This window comes from Excalfactoria chinensis, chromosome 16 (assembly GCF_039878825.1).
Source record: "Excalfactoria chinensis isolate bCotChi1 chromosome 16, bCotChi1.hap2, whole genome shotgun sequence".
Lineage (NCBI taxonomy): Eukaryota > Metazoa > Chordata > Aves > Galliformes > Phasianidae > Excalfactoria > Excalfactoria chinensis.
The window spans coordinates 6,655,959-6,672,719 of record NC_092840.1 but is presented as its reverse complement, the minus strand read 5'-3'; the positions used below and the strand labels follow the sequence as shown (position 1 = coordinate 6,672,719).

The following is a 16,761-nucleotide window of genomic DNA, read 5'->3' as shown; positions in this document are numbered from 1 at the left end:
TGGGGAGGGTGAGCTGTGAGCAGCATGCTGGTCCTTTTTGGTACCTCCCTTTTTTTCACTGGGGTGCTTGTGGGATCCTCCCATTGAACCACTTCAATCTGCTACCATGGGTGGAAAACAGCTACCTCTGCCTCACCAAAATGGGAAGGTTTATCTCCCAGTCTGTGCGATTTAGGAAGATAATCTCTTACCGCTGAGGGCTGTGATGGATGCTGCTGGTATATTTTTAAGCACCACAAATGCCTCTGCTCTGTGTGTATTATAAATGTCTCTAATCCTGTGCCGAAAGCCTGCTTTTTGGAAGGAACATCAGCAGGAGATGGCGGCCTACGTCATTTTGCCTTGCACCAGCAGCAGAATGTCCACCCCCAGGGTATGTTATCATGGCTGCCTTGTGCGGTGTTGACTGCGAGCTGAACGTCAGTCTTGGTTTTAAAGACCTCTCACAGCTGGAGCCCTCATGGCAGCGATGCCTTCCTTTGTGTGGGGGAACTGTTGAGCTCAGCTGAGCTTAGGGCCGTTATTCTGAGGAAGAGCATTACCAAAGACGTGCAGCTCATTCCTGGTTCTGGTCAGCACGACCGCAGCCCATCAGCCACAAGTGGTTCCGCTTCTCTGCTCAAGGCCTCCCCACGTGCCACCTCGTGACCTTCTTCCGTGCCCTGGAGGTACCGCTGGGTATTAAACGGGGGAGCACAGCAGGACTGTGGCCGTGACATTTTGTGCCTGTGGTGCTGCAAGGGGAACGGACGGGGCGACGACTGCGGCTCGGGGCTGCCGTGGGTGTGTTCGAGGACACGAGGTGGCCCAGCCCTCGCGTTGCGAACGGCAGCAGCGCCGCGCTCACGGCCGGCCGAGCGACCCTTCCGTGAGGGAAAACCCGACCGGGGGCGCCTGGCGGGAAAGCAGCCGCGGCTGCGGGACGGCGCTGTCGGGCGCGGCTGCGGAGCCGGGAGCGAGGAGGGGCGGGCCGCGAGGGCGGAGCTGCGGCTCCGGCTCCTGCCGGCGGGGCGGAGCGGTGTGGGCCGGTCCGGGGCGGAGCGGGGCGGTGGCGGCGCAGAGCGGGCGGCGGGCTCGGCTGGGGGCTGGCGGCGGCGGCAGCGGGGCCATGGCCGCCGACGTGTTCATGCGGCCGGCGCAGCTCTTGGGCGCGGCGGGGCCGCTGTCTCCCCGCACGGAGCCCGATGAGGACTCGTCGGACACCGACGACGGCGGCGCTTCGCCGGGAGGAGGGCGGCGGTGCGGGCCGCGGCGGGGGCAGCCCCCGGGCCCCCAGATCATCCACTCGGGCCACTTCATGGTGTCGTCGCCTCACAGCGAGCACCCTCCCAAGAAGGGCTACGACTTCGACACGGTCAACGAGCAGACCTGCCAGACCTACCAGTTCGGGGCGGCCCGAGGGGGCGGCGGCGCCGGGGGGCGGCTCAGCATCGACGCGTCCCTCACGAAGCTCTTCGAGTGCATGTCCCTGGCCTACAGGTACCGGGCGTGGGGCCGAGCGGCGCCGGGGCTCGTGAGTCAGCGGCGCGGGGAAAGCCCCGAGGGAGCGGGGAGGGGCGCGGGGCCCGAGGGCGCGGGGCCGGGGCAGCGCCGGGGGCGGGAGGAGCTGTGTGGGGCTGTGCGGAGCTGTGCGGGGCTGCCGCTTGTCGCACGAGAAGTTGGGGCTCCGCGCTGCGCTTAGGCCACGGCGCTGAGGGAAAAGCTGCGCCCCGGCCCGCTGCGCTTCGTGGCGTGCGGGGACACCGGCGAGCTCGGCACGCGGATCCCGTCCCGCTGTGGGAGCGTGGCCGTGGGCGCGACGCGCGGCATCGCTGCCAGCTTTGGTGCGAGCGGCCGCCTTCAGTGCCCGCAGCCTGAGCAGGGAGCCTCGCAGGGAGCGCTTGTGACACGGGGACCGGGGGCTGCCCTCCGGGCTTTTTGTCCGGTTTGCTTTCTACAACTGCCTCAAAAAAGTAGAGTCTGTCATTGTTTCCTTTGTTCCGGTGGCTGCAGCTGAGCGCTGCACTTCCTGGGTTTATCGGCGCCTCGCGCTTCTGACTTTGGTTTTGCTTTCCATCAGTTTATTCAGATGTTACATCCACATTTAGGCCCTTTGTCTGCCTTCCAAAATGGAGGCAGAGCGATGGATCAGGAGTGTTGGGAAGGATGCGTGTCTGCCTGAACCTTTTGTTCCACGCGACAGATCAGAAAGCGGGATCCACTCTGATGTTCTCTATTCAGCATATTCTGGAAGTTGATTAGAAGGGATGATGGGAAACTCCCCTGTTATCAACAGTAATACTTGTCTTCGTTTGTAGGAGCCATATTAGCTGGCTGAACTTTGCCCACCCCAGATGTCTTTATTCTGTGCCGTTTTACTTGGGCTGTTCCTTTGGCTTTAGAATGTATTTATTTTGAAGTATTGCTCAGCGAAGAGGAAACAATAGAACCATCCATGTGGTACCTTTAGTGAGAAAACAGAGCTGTAAGTAACCTTGCTTTGGTAATTTGTACCAGCGGGTTATTGGTTACTGATGTGAAGAGGCTCGTAACATTCTAGTGTTTACAGGTTGGCTTGGGGGTGGTTTTATTGTTCCCTTTGCTATGTCATTTATCTGGTGCTGACAAAAAAACTCAGATATCACGTGCACGCTTTTTCTACTGCTGTCACTGCATGGAAACCCGTACTAGAGTTAAAACAAGAGAATAACCCCACAGCAGAAAGGTGCAGAGGTGTCTTTTGGCATTATGGCTGTTGCAGACCCAGCAAGGAAGGGCCTGAGCCAGCAAGTTGTGTTTCTGGAGCAGGTTGATAGGTGCATTAAGTACAGAAACAAGGAAACTGGTGTAACAGAGCTGTGCGTGCAATATTTATTTACACTTGACACCCATTGCTGATATCTCAGTGTTTAAAGTCTTAAAATGAAGCACTACATTGTGTTATCTATCAGCCCTACTGATGAACTAACAAATGAAGTTTTTCTAGATTACCAGGTCAGGATGGTTTACATTCGAGATGGTCAGATTTGTGCTGAATCACATTCACTTGGGGATGTGTAGCATAGCCTGGCCTCTTCTAATTGTGCTGTATGTATATATATATATATATATATATGTGTGTGTCTTAAATAGCTTTGTTCTGTTGAGCAGCTGCCACACTTTTTTGATGATTAAAAAAGAAGCTGTTTCTGACCGTGAGGGAAGTGACTCCCTCATGCCTTCAAGCAGTACAGGCTAACCTGATTTTGATTCTCATCCTGTGTGTCTCAGTCACGTATCCATCTGCACAGGCAGAAGAACCTCGTTTCAGATGAGCCGTTTCACAGAGGAAAGCATGGCCAGAGCACGCCTGGCTGTACAGCTCGGAGATTAAAACAATCTTCTAAATCAATAAGTTACTTATGAACACTGCAGTTCACCGCAGGTGTTACGCGGGCTGTGCTTTATCTAAGTGTCACCAGGTTTTTTCATGAGATTGATTGTGGTAACCGTACCACGCTGGTGGAGGTAGAAGAGCCCTGCTTTATCTCTTCCAGTCCTTTCATCTCAGTGCTGTAAAACAATGCGACCTCGCATGTCTTTGTGTGTGCAAGTAGCACAAGTAACTGCCGCTGGTATATGGTGGGTAGGCCACTTGATGTATAAAGATGTAAAAAATATGCTTTCCAAAATGGAAACGACCTTTGCCATTGTTCCTTCTAACAGTAAGAAGCTGTGCCGGTAATTATGTGGCCTGTAAGGGTTATTACGCAGAATTACATCAAATGAAATGTAATCCTGATACTTAATTTACTGAAACCCTTTAGGAACATTAAACTTATCCAAATATTTACATCACCCAAAAATAACTTTCCCCAAACTGAGCTATATTCTGAGATGTTTTGATTATAGCACATTGTGATGTAAGTTGGTTGATTCTTTTTCTTTTTCTCTCTCACATGCAGTGTGAGATCCAAAATCTGCAGTAGGCATGTACAAGTGCAGAGCTCCCTCTCGCATTGCCAGGCAGAGGATCCATGCAGCTGAGGGAACGGGGCAGCCAGCTGTGTGTGGTCACGTACATGGTGTAAACAAAGCACGAGCCTTATTTTAGGAATTAGTGAGTGTGAGTTGTTCTTTAATGTGGGTGGCTTTCTTTTTAAACTTCTGTTACGTGTAATTATGCCAGCTGATGTCAATCTTACTTGGCGGTACGACATGATAGGGTAAGTGAAAATGACTTTGTGGGCTTGTTTATTATTAAGTAGCCTCAGAACCCTCTCACCTTCTAATGAGAGCTTAGGGAGCACGCCAGGTGTTGTGTTTTAGGTAAGAGTGTTAGTGCTGGCATTAGGTACTTGTTTAAAACCTTCTGGATCCTGCTTGTTAAAGTTACACGTAACACGAGTGTAAGGTGCGGGAGCTGTGGCATCAGTTTGCTTTTGAGAAGCTTGCCAGGTCGTTTCTAGATCTCATCTCTTCAGCAACCTGACCCCATTGCTTTACATAGATGTAAGCCACAAACATTCCCTTTGATGCTGGACTGACATTTCGGGTTGACTTCTCTCTAAAGCACATTTCCACATGCCACGAGTGAGTGCTTTGGGAAGTTCCTGGCAATGGTGCCAGCAGGTTGGAGATAAAACGCTTCCAGAATTTATCTGTGCATTTTTATATGCTACTTGTGGCAACGATTGCGCTCACATCATAAATTAATCCTAACTTGAATTGAGCTGCTGTGTTATGAGCGCGGGTGGGTAAGGTGTGCTATGTTCAGAACACAATGTGAATCGGGACAGTGTTACTGAGCCTATTACCTTGCTTAAGTCGAGTGCTTGATATAGTCACAAGCTTTTAAGCTCTATTTAAGTAACTGGTAAGTTGCACCGTGACAACCTTGAGCCTCAGGAAGGTTTGCAGCAAGATTGCTGAGCTGTGCTCATTTCAGAGATGCATTTGTTTTGCCAAAGTAAATATTTAATAGTGGTTGTGTAAAAAGGTCTTAATTAAAATTAAGGTTTTGGTGTCTTCAGTGCTACGCATTCCTGGGAAGAAATGATGAATTCCAAAGACAGATTTAGATGCAGGAACAACCCTTTTGTTCCATGCCTGGTGCTTTTGGTGCCTTGTGCTGTTGGTTGGCTTTTTTTTGCTGTGTGGGGTGCATTGCAGAGGTGTGGTCCGCAGTAATTGCATTTATAAAAACCGTGCCGTTGATATCATCTTGTGATTTACCAATCCATCTGCATGTTGGGTTGTAGTTTTCTTGTCCTGTATTCCCAAGTAGTAAACAGATCTGATTTTCTGGCATAAATACAACAAGGATTTCATAACCATCATTTTTGTTGGGTTGTTGAAATAGGGAAATGGGGAGTTAGTGTATCTTCAGGTTGCCAAGATCTTGGCTGAACTGCGAGATCTGGAATTTCTTTTTGTGAGGATTTTGTATTGTGTGGTTATGGTGGGCTTTGAGCAGAGTAGAATTTGGCAGCAGAAATCAGCATGTTGGTTACCTGTTTTGTCTTTCTTTCCTCTGAATGGCAAGAGGAATTAAAGCCAAAACATCCCAGTTTCTCAGCTTTCCTCAGGATTTTCCACGTATCACAGAATTGTAGGGGTTGGAAGGGACCCCTAGAGATCATTGATTCCAGCCCCCTGCCAAAGCAGGCACGTAGTTCACTGAATCATTCTTGTTTGTTACTCTTGAATGTTGGAAGGCAGGGCTGATGGTACAGCAGCTGCTCATCTGTCTGTGTATCCCTGAGCCTTAAACAAAGGGGTACCCACAGCTGCTGCAGGAGGTGGGGAGGTGTATTGGGGCTGTGTAGCTCCACTGAGCTGGCAGGAATTTTTGCAGTGCCAGAAAGGTGTTCTAAATTCACAGAGAAACTGAAAGGCTTGAAAAGAGAGTCAGCTCTGTTAGATGTCTTGTGTGAGTGGAATTCTTCCCTTAATCATGATGCCGGGTGATCTCTTGCAAAGAAAGGGGAGTGAGAGGACAAGGTGTGAGGTGGGAGGCTGGCTGAGATTTGTAGCAGAATTACAAGGATCTTTGAGGAATGCATTGGATGAAGGAGGGCCAAGTGAAAGGCACACAGCGGGGTCGATAGTATTGTTGTATCCCCCTCTTGTTTTTATCTCCATGACCTCTATCGGCACTATCAGGTTCAATAAGATGGGAGGAGGGGGAGTGGCAGTGCTGCTACGGCTGCTCTGCTGCTTTGCTTCCTTTTGCTGTAAGAAAGGTTTGTCTCTAAAACAAAACAACAAAGCTGACCAGTTTAGAAGCTCGGACCAGTTAGGATCTGTTATTTCATTTTTAATTAACAGACCGTAGGCTGTGTGCTTGCTACTTCCTTTCCTTTGTATGCAGAAATTAATTGCATTAACAGTTTTCCTCATCTGTCCTTTGATATTGTAACGTCACAGACATGAACAGTCTCTTTAAAGACAAAACTTCTAAGCTACTTCTGAGGAAAAAGGCGAGCTTTCTGAACTCTTTGATGGCTATTGCAATGTTTTACAGCTGTCCTACAAACTTTCCTTTCACTCTGGGAAGGAAACCTTTAAAATATGTATAAAACAATTCTATAGATGCTTAGAAAAAGTGCTTGTTTCAGTGACCTCCAAAGAAAATAGAGTTGGTTCTTTGTGTTCCAGACAGTGATGGAAAATCCTGAATCCGATTGTTTTTAGTGCAAGCTGAAGTTACACCATTGTCACAAGGTCTGAAGCAGGAAGGCTGGGAAAACAGGGTTAGGAAAAGCTGGGCTTTCCTGGAATCACTTCTGCTAGTTTTACTGCTAGAACAGTAATCCTAAATGTGGGCTTCTCCAAATATGTTTGCTCAGAAGGGAGCTGGCAGGGTGTTTCTGGTTATTTGTTTTGAATGTGAAACGTGCTGTCGTGATGCCACTTTTGCAGTCTAATTAATGTAGGCATCTCTTTGTAAATCAGGCAGTAATGGCCATCGGAAATGTTCTAGCATGCGTTTGCTGCAGCTTATTTACTTTGTGACACGAACACAAAGCCTTTCTCTGGCCCTTAGTTTCTGGCTTGTTGATCTTAGATAAATCAGCTAGCTGCTTACTTTTCCCTTTCTCTTTCATGGAAGTGGAAAAAACACTGCAGAAAACCAGGTGTGTGCAGCAGCCTTGTTGAGAAGGGGGAACGGAGGAATAAAGTTCAGCAGTGAACTGTCACAGGAACCTAGAAGGAATCCATATCAAAGGTGACAGTTCAGCTACAGGCCTAAGTAATAAAAGGCAAGGAGACAAAAGGAAGATTTAGGAGGAAATGAGGCAAAAGACCTGCAGCTTAGTGACACCTGTTAGGAAAGGCATTGCCTGTAGCTGATGGGGAGCTGCAGATGCAAATTACAGGGTAATAAAACCAAGCTGGTATTTTAACAGTAATCTTAATGCATCTGGAAGGCAACGTGCTGCTTACTGCCTTTGGCACTCTGGGCTGCGGGTGAGGAGCACCTGCTCCTGGAAACGGGCTGTGAGCAGCATCGTTTTCCCTGTGAAAGAGCCATGGTGTGTCATTGCCAAGGAAACGTGGATGGCTGGGTCATTGGCTTTGGATTCTCAGGTCTGTTTCTGACCACCGCCTTCTGGAGAATCTGCTTTTTCCCCTCTCCCCTCCCCCCCAGAAAAATCCTGTTACGCGTAGAGAAGTTTAGCCTTTTCCCCTGTGGAGAACTGTTTTGTTGTACTTGGAAGTCTAAATGGCATCCGCCTCTTTAAGCTGTCAAACACTTTACTGCCATGTGAGGCATGACCCCTTTCTGTAAGAGAAATCTGCACAAAAGGTGATCGTGGCACTCCGGATGGCTGCAAGGCTGTGCTGTCAGGAGACTGGTTGCGTTCTGCGGGCTCCTTGTCTGCTCCCCTCCCTTGGCTTGATGCACTGCAGCGGCTGGGCTTGCTTTCATTGCGCCAAGCGGGTGTTGGACCGAGCAGATGGTTTGGCTGCTCAAGCTCACTTTGGGATAGTTTATCTGCCTGTCATTCTCATGCATGTGATGATTTCTTACAGGTCTCTTGCAGGCTTAAAGCCCCTGAGGAAGAAGTGGGAGTGAATGTGTGAAATGGGGCTCTGGCTGTTCTTTTGCAGTGTGGTTTGGCTGCAGGGCAGTTGTGATTCCATCTCTCTTGACAGGGGTTTATGTTTGACCTTTAAGGTGTTCAAATCCAGAGTGCTACTTGGGAGCCAGCTTAGGAACAGTCAGTTCCTTTTGTGAAACACTGTTCAGGCTGTCAGCTGTGCTTTCCTATGTATAATAGAAAATGAGACTAGACACAGACAGGAGCGTGGGAAGCCGTCCAGACCCACGTCACAGCAAAATGGTTCCCTTGGCCAGTTATCCTGACAGGCGACCTGAGAAGTTAGCCAGAACATCCCTGCCTAATGCCCATTGCAGGAGGCAGAGCAGGGCAGTGCTGCAGCTCCCAGCCCCTGCCAACTGTACGCTGAAGGCACAAAGCCCAGGGTGAGGTGAGCAACTTTGGGGCTGTAAAGCAGAAGGTGACAGACCAGACAGGGAGCACTTGCAGATCACCACTTGGATTTCATAGAGCAGGGTGTTGGGATCTGGTTTTGTTTAATTAGCGATATGTTGGTGTGTTTAGGCCAGACCTCTGCTGACCTACAGATAACCCTTTTGACATGATGTGTTTCGTGACATAGCGTGATGCTATTAGAAGGAGGATTCAGCTGTTTAAGTAGCTAAGCTTTCTACTTAATGAGTAGAACACATTTCAGGAAAAGCGCAAAAAGATTTTAATGCCTTGTTGAATTTTAATGGCTTGTTAAAGTTTCTTCAGACAGCTTTTTGATCGTCTGCACAGAACAACGATATCTACAGCACTGATGCACAGTTACAGGCTTTCTCATCTCTCTACCCCTAGTTCAGCTGCATGGAAGCAGTGGCTTCAGTCTTTTCTGGTATATTTTAATGTGTTTTATTGCCTGTATTTTTTCTGTATTTGGGAATGCCTTGCTATGTACAGAGAGAAGTTTTTTTTAATGTCATGGGAGATTTCTAGATTTCCAGAGGACATCTTTATTGTTCATTTATACCACACCAGAGCAAGCAAAGGGTATCTTTACAGTTAAGCTACCTACGTTTTGTTTGTGTTTTTAATTGCAGATAAGCAGTATTTCCCTGTGCTTTCCTTCAGTGATGTGGGAAACGAAGCGTAGAATTTTGGGGTAACGGTCCAGAGCAGTAACAGAAGGAAGGAAGGAAGCTTGAGAGACCTACCCACTTTGTTTCAAAGGGAGCCACTCTTGTGCAAATACAGGAATCTGATGCTTGTTATGATTTTCTTTCTGCATGAGCACAAAAAGGCTTCTTCCCATCTCAGCTGGAAAATAAGAGTGGTCTTGCTTTTGCTGGTGTTCGGTGGTGTCCGCTTGTTCTAGGAGTGGCTTGTAAGAATGAGTTGCAGAGCTGAGCCTTGTGGGTGACCAAGGAGATAAGGAGAAGATCCAAGTGGCCCAGTTGTTGTGTAATAGGTTAGCCCTTCTTGAAAAAGAGGATTGCCTTTATTAGTGTTGAAAGTGAAACAGCAGCTGTGTTGTTTATGTTTCAGTCTTGCACATCTAGGGGGAAGGTGACAGCTTGCAAGACTCAGTGTTGTGTTTGTGAGGCCTTCTGCTGTGCTTACCTCCTGTGGTATCCTTCTAAAGGAGTCCTGCTTCGGAGGTGATCTGTGTTGAGAGCTCACATGAACAGCTGTGGTAAACACAGGCACTTGGTCCCGAGGCTGTGACCTGGTAGGTTGAGTGGGAGAGCCATGCTGGGCTGCTCTTCAATCCTGCAGAGTTTGCAGTGCATCTTAAACTTAGATAAGATCTGCAGGAACACACATAAACAGGATAAGGGCTTTCCTTTTCTCTGATTCTTCCAATACTGAAGTCTGTTAGTCCTCGTATACCAGCAGGGGATTTTTTTTTCTTTCTTTTAGCAATATTTCTGTGTAACAAGATTCAGGCAAACACTGCAGAGACCAGGAGGATGCTCTTGCTGCCAGAATCTGTCATGTTCATTGTTTTCAGAACTCTCCAGCATGGGATGTTTACTCAAAATCCTGGCCTCCTTTTCCCTATGCTACTTTGTTTACTCTCTCTTCCCTCAAGGTCTCACAGCAATGGGTGCTCTGCTGTGGCAGTTCAAGGACACAGCAGCTGAAGTACATGGCTGTGAGACCTGCAGTGGGGCTGCAGCGAATACAGCCACTCCTCAATCTGGCAGCCACAAGTTTCCCATGTGAGCCAGCTGTCAAAAACACTGTTCTTGTCTGCATTGCTCTGTCCCTGCCAGGGGCTTTATCACCTTGCCAAAGTTTTCACCCCATAAAATGCTAGCACAGGAGATCAGCAAACCAAGACTGGTGGTATAGAGTCCAGGCCTGTGTGATGTACTTTTGTGTCTCTGGAGCAGCTGGAATGAAGTGACACTGGGGTTTCACAATAGACCTAAAAATAACTTGGGTCTGCTGCATTTGGAGCTGTACGTTCATATGAATGTGCTTGCAGCCAGCCCAGGCTATTCAGCGAGTTGTGTTCTGGCTGTGTGTTGAACACAGATTTTAGGCTGTTGATAATTTTTTCACTATTATCACAAACAAAATCATTTCCAAAGGGGCAGAGACCAGTGGAATGTGAATTGTGGAAGAGCATCTCAGTTCCTTGTGATCCTTCTTTGAAGCCTTTGACTGCTCTTTATTGTCTTTTCATTATGCGGACCTTTGCTTTTGGTGCTCTGGTATGACACTTGATGTAGCCTATATTACTTATTGAGGGCTGTGACTCTGTAGCATGTCAGAGACAGGAAATACCTGGGCTTTGGCCCTGGCAGCAGTTAAAGAAGTGTCAAATGGGGAGAGGAAAGTGGAAAGTCCTGTTATATTTCTCATGTACCAAACAATGGCCACGGCTGTTATCTGCTGCCATGTTTTCCAGAGAAAAGAGTGATATAATTAATTTTCTAGGCTGTTTGGTTTCTGCTCATTCTGATGAATATCTGAATAAGCAGGCTTATCCAGGGCAAGTCTAAGTCTGCTGATGGTAGTGATGGTGGGAGCAGTCTGTACCAGGAGAGTTTGTTCCATTTGTGCAAAAGGCAACACAACAAGGTCTGAGTTCAGCTAAGCTGAACTGGGGGTTCAGGAATGGGCTGTGAAATTTGCTGGTGTTTTATCAGTACGTAAGGAGCTGAATGTTACCTAGCACTCCGTTTCGATTAGCTCATTGCCTAGAGTGTTCAACAAAAAGGTATAAATGTTTCCTTGTATACTTCTGAGCTCCTGCATATTAATGTCTGCACGGATACTTCAGCTTAGTCCAGCTTTCTGTTTGCTTGGTAAACATCTGTCCCTGCTGGGATGGAGGGTGAGAGCACTGGAACAGAAAATCGGGTGGTGGCGTGGCAAACGTGGGAAGGCAGTGAAAGGGAATGGTTTGCTTTCTTTTGCCCTTCTGTAACACAGCTGTTGAGAAAGAAACTCGAGGGTTGTAATGGGGGAACAGATCAGTGGCCTGGGAACACACATGAAAATGACCATGTGGGGTTTGAGGATATGGCGCTTTTAGGAAGGAAGAAGTAAGTCAAAGGATTTTGGCGTTATTGCGAAATATCTTGATCTGCTACAGAGCCAGAGAAATACTTTGTGTGTTGTCATTATGCATTACAACCTCAGTTCAAATGAAGCTAGTGATGGGATGGGAGGAAAAAATTGACCAACGACGAAAATATCCCCAAGGAGGAAACTGTACTTATTTTAGGTGCTTAGCAATCATGTTTGACACCTAAAAACCAGTGAAAATAGAAAGCAGATGTTGTGAAATAGCTGAGTGCCTGCAGCAATCTATCAAACACTGGGACGCCTGCATCTGTTGCGGCAGTCACTGTGGTGCTTCTTGTCTATTAAGAATGCCATTATCCCTCCCTTTTCCATGCTAAGAGCTGCCAAATCAATACACATTCAACTCGCCCAGGTATGAATAAAAAGAGAGTCTACAGACGTAGTGAAAGGAAAAGTACCATAGTTCTTCCAGTGTGCTTTTAGAGAGTAGGTAAATATCATTTCCCTTTACAGCTGAGAAGTGTTTACAAAAGACCGACTTCTCAGAAATGTGCATTGAGTCAAGGTGTGCAGAGCGCTCAGTTAACCCACTGCGTGAATTGGAGCTGATTTAAGCTCTTGGTTTCCTGACCCACCTGGTAATTCACAGAGCCACGTTCTGCTTTGGTTTGTCCTGGGTTGCCTGAGATGTGCAGGGCCAGCAGGGATGTAGCAGCAGGGCTTTGCTGCCTTTATCAGTGTCCCTCAGCAGAAATTAGATGGAGGGTAAGAGCGTGTTGGGGACTGGAGGGAACATTACACAGACGTGCTTGTCCTGTTCTCACTGTTCCCAAAACACCTACTTGTGGCTGCTGTTGGAGCTCTAGGACCTTTGGCTTGATCCATATGGCTGTTCATACAGCTCTTACGGTAAGGCAGGAGAGCTCTGTTGCTAAGTACTGCAGTCAGCAAGACGCTGTTTTAGTATCAGCGGTGAAAAAATTCCAAGCAGCACTTTCACTGTTTGGTAACCTTTTATCTTTGTTAACAAGCGGCTTGTCTTTTGCCTTACAGAAACTGCAGCCTTCAAGCACATTCATTTTGTAGTAGCTTTTGCTTTCTGCAGAAACATGGTGTTGTTTTTTTTCTTTCCAGGGCAGCACAGGACAGTACATGTCAGTGGCACTTGGCCTCTGGAAACCTCAGATAAGTTCAGTATGTGTTGCTGTGTGGCTGCTCTTGGTGATATCAGCCTACTGCACGACTGCCTTCCCTGAGAAGCTGCCTGAAGGTTTTGGCTATTCCTCTGCTTTGTGGAAGCACAGCCAGTATGTTTGTGACTTGAATGCCTCTGTGATCTGAGTCATTGTGTGTGTGAAGGAGGGAAAGGAGTAATCAGACTGCATTTGAACAAGAGGCATTCCCGTATTCTGTTCTGTCTTGCAGTGTAAAGTAGTTAACCCTTCTAAGGAACCACGTGATTAGATTTCACTTGTTTGATCAAATCAGCAAATATTATCAAAGCGCACGGTTCCACTTAGAGACTCTGTGAGTAGATGTGTGACAATCTGCAATAGATTCCAATTAATTACTGTTTCTAGTAAAGTTTTGCTCAGTGAAAGCTCTGTTTAGGAGCAAAGCGTGCATCCCATCTGTTTTCAGCATCCAGTCATACAAGTAGAACGCTCAGATCTCCAGTAAAAGTCTCTGCAGAGCTTAAGGAGCCTACATTTTTATTAGCGGTTTTTATGAGCTGCATTATTAGGTTTCGGGTCTGACCTCTGCGTGTGATGATTGCAGCCTGTGTGCATATGGCAAGCTTTTGGAAATGGGGAGACAGCTCCTAGGAAGGTTAGAGAGTCTGCTTTCCCTACAGCAGTAAATGTGTGACGAGTTGTTTACCTTTAATATGAGCACTCCAAGGAACTCTACAAAGCAAAGGCTGAGGCTGTTACATTGTGAGTTTTTGCACATGGAAGAAAACACGATTTGAAGAAGAGTCACAGGGAGGGTCATCTGGTGAGGGAGGGTTTTTGTAGTGCAGGTTGTTTGTAGCAGGGTTCAGGAAAGTGCTGATACTGTAATTGTTTTGCTCGGAAGTCACCGCTTGCTTTGGGACATAAACCATGTGGGTCTCTTTGAAAATGTATCCTTGGCAAGGGGATCATTCGTCCAGCTGTGTCTTAACCAGTGTGGGGGGGAATGATGGGTGAATGTCTGGACTGTAGTGCTGAGGGATATTTGGTCCTGGTGGTTCCTGTGAGCAAAGGGATGACTATAAGAAATGCCAGTTGGAGGGCTGCCTGTGTGTAGTCTGGAGGAGACAGGAAGTACAGAAAAGCTTTAAACTGCTCCTTTCAAACTTCCTGTTAGCGATTAGTGTATACCACTAAGGACAGAGAAATTCGAATGGCTGGATGAGCTCTGTGGTCCCGGGATCCTGTGCAATCCCACTGACCAGGGGCAGCTGTGGGAGGTCGGGCAGAGGGAATCCTGCTTGTCTGGTGCTGCTGGTGGTTGTTTGTGTGTGATTTGTGTTTGTGCACACTGACTTGGTTTGCTGAGCCCCCAGGATGCCATTCCCCCCAAATACAATGCACTCAGCTAGAGTTCTCATCTTTTCTCACTTTTCCAAAAGCTTGGAAACATAATTGTATCATAATCACAGAATCATAGGATTACTATGACCGGCCTGTTCATCCCAGTGTCTGACTTATTTCTTGAATGATGCCAGTTTTCAGTGCTTCTGAATTTGTCTTTCTGCATCCCTTAAAGGAGACACTGGAGGCAGGGGAGGATTTTGAGTTTGCTTTTTGAGCAGTCATAGTGCTCCATTTTCTCAGTGCTCCTTCTACTCAGCGCACTGAGCGCCTCGATGGCTTCTTGGCTTTCCCATGCTTCTCAGCCTTCCAGTTTTCAGCAGTTTATTGCTGAACAAATTGCATTCATTTTTATTTATTGTTTTGACAGGCTTTGAAAATGTTTCACGTTCTCTTGGCCAGGTCTGAGCTCAACATCCCTGTGTGGGAACCAGAGCTCCAGGACTCTCCCTCAGCCTGTCCAATCCTAAATTGGCAATGAGAGCAGTGTGGGAAAAGCGACACGGATTCTGTGTCATCAGCATTAGCACGCTTCTGCCTCGTGTCCCACTTAATTCAGCCCCGGCTCACTTACACGGCTTGTCAAGGAGCTGGGGAAGTTTCCACAGCCTGCTGTCTGCTGCCTGGAGGCCAAGGCCTGTTCCCTGCCATCCCCCTCCGAGGCTGTGGGCTCAGTGCTGGGTCCCAGGTTGTCCCAGGGTCCTGCAGTGGGGCCAAGAGGAGCTGTGGCTTTGCAGTTCCCAGCACCGAGTGCCCCTGGTATCTGTGGAGTCATTGAGAAAGTGTTGGTTTGTACTTAGAATACAGAAGTATTTTTCTGTGAAGTCTGTATGGCCTTTTACAGATGCCTTTTTATTATTTTTTTTTTTGGTCCTCAAACTCCTTTTTTTTCCTAATTCCAGTCTATTTTATGTTAACTCTGGAAGGAGTTTCCTCCCTGCATTATCTTTCTGTGGGATTTTTTTGATCTTTCAGTAGCTTTAATAGTAACGCAGCTGTGCCTTTCGTCTGCTTCTATCCTTTGTGTAGCTTCTGCTCTAGCTTTTATGTGAACTTTCAATCAGCTGCATGTGCTCAAGTCTGTAATAACTGAATTTGGTAACAAGTCTGGTGTTCCTCGTGCTGCAGGGAGCTGCTTGCAGACAGATGGTACAAAAGCTTTGTTTTGCAGGGGGAGAGGTGGGGAGTGTCTCTTCTTTTTAAAACATTTAAGTAATTTTCAGAACAAGATCCCTGAAGACTTGCAGTGTATTTATAGGCTGGCTATGTTGTGAGGGCTGTGTTACATTATCCTCTGTGGCAGAAGTGCTGGTTTCGAGTTTCTCTGCCTGGTAAACGCTTCTCTGTTTCTGTAGGTATGAGAGCTGTGCCGATCCCCTGTGCTGATAGGGTTTGTTTGGGTTTTTCAGGGGCTTTGCGTGTGAAAAGTCTCTGAACCACAACTTCGGTGCTTAAAACAAGGTCCTAAATTATCGCACCTTGATCAGTCTATTAATCCAGGCTAAGACCTGAATCACAAAAGGATCCTGACATATTCGTTCCTAGCTCTGTAGGAGGGGGTTCTTGCCAGCAGCTATCCTTTTAACTGGGGAGGAAGGTGCTCTGGGCAGCGCTGCTTCCTGATCGCTGTTTTTGACAGCAGCTCTTTGTAGTGTAAAGCAAGTATACTGATCTTGTGTGAAGCCCTTTGTTGATCTGCTTATCAGTGCAACATGCTGCTGATCATCACAGCAACTGCTGACGGCAGGAAAGCTCCTCTACCTCCCAGCAGAGATTTTTGCTCGAGGTAAAGCAATCTTGTTAGATCGGTACAGGGTGCTTCCTTTTTTGCCTCACCGGACTTGTAAGTCTTCCGTGAGCAGCAGAGAGAATGAAGAGAAGGAAATGATGGGAGGAAAAGGTTGCCCTGAGTGCTGTGATTGTTTTCTGATAGGGAAGCGTGCATCAAGGAGGAAGCTGAAAAGAAAGCTGCTGGAGAAGAAAGTGCAGCAAATAATCTGGCTTCTATCACGCTCCTCTGCTGCACACGAGGGTGAAGTCACTGATGGGCCCTTGCACGTAAGAGTCATGAGGTGCATTAAGGCTGATGGTGTCTTTTTCTCCTTCCAGGCAAAGAATAAATGTTCCCTAAATGGAAGTTCTCAAGCTGATTGCACTAAAATGGTTTTGACAACTTTGTGGATGATGCTGGGTGCTCATTTTCGGGTCCTCCAGGCACAGCACTGACTGTGTGCAACCCTGGTACCAGTGAGAAAGGCAAAAGAAAAGAGGCTGTATTTGAAGCTGTGCAACTCTACTTGATTGCCTTCAATTCTTGCCCAGCAGCCTGCAGGCAGTGAACAGCTGCTGGCATTCTGTGAGCAGGCTTCATGCTTACTGCTTTGAATACGGAGATAACGTGCTCATTTTGTTACAAGGATGAGTCATTTAAAACATGAAGCATTAAGCTGCACCGCAAAAAATAAATAAATAAAAAAGTACACCAAACATGAAAAGGAATTGACTTTCCACCCTCTTACCCAGCAATTATTGTAGGCTGCTCTGGTAGCACCTCCTGTTCTTAACGCTGCCCACTAATTCCAGCTGTGTAACCACACTTTTTGTTGTTTAACTGCTTGATCTGAACGTTC

The 16,761-nt window shown here is 47.4% G+C and overlaps 1 protein-coding gene across 2 annotated transcripts in view; it reads left to right on the top strand.

The window, feature by feature from the left end:
- Positions 1 to 860: 860 nt before the first annotated feature.
- MLXIP (MLX interacting protein) overlaps positions 861 to 16,761 on the top strand; it is a 43,212-nt gene continuing 27,311 nt past the window's right edge. For both annotated transcript variants that reach the window (XR_011905432.1, XM_072351315.1), the window contains exon 1: positions 861 to 1,479. Coding sequence is in view for 1 of the 2 variants with exons in the window: in XM_072351315.1 (XP_072207416.1) it covers positions 1,109 to 1,479 (371 nt within the window). In the remaining variant the exon portion in view is untranslated. The remainder of the gene's footprint in view (positions 1,480 to 16,761) is intronic.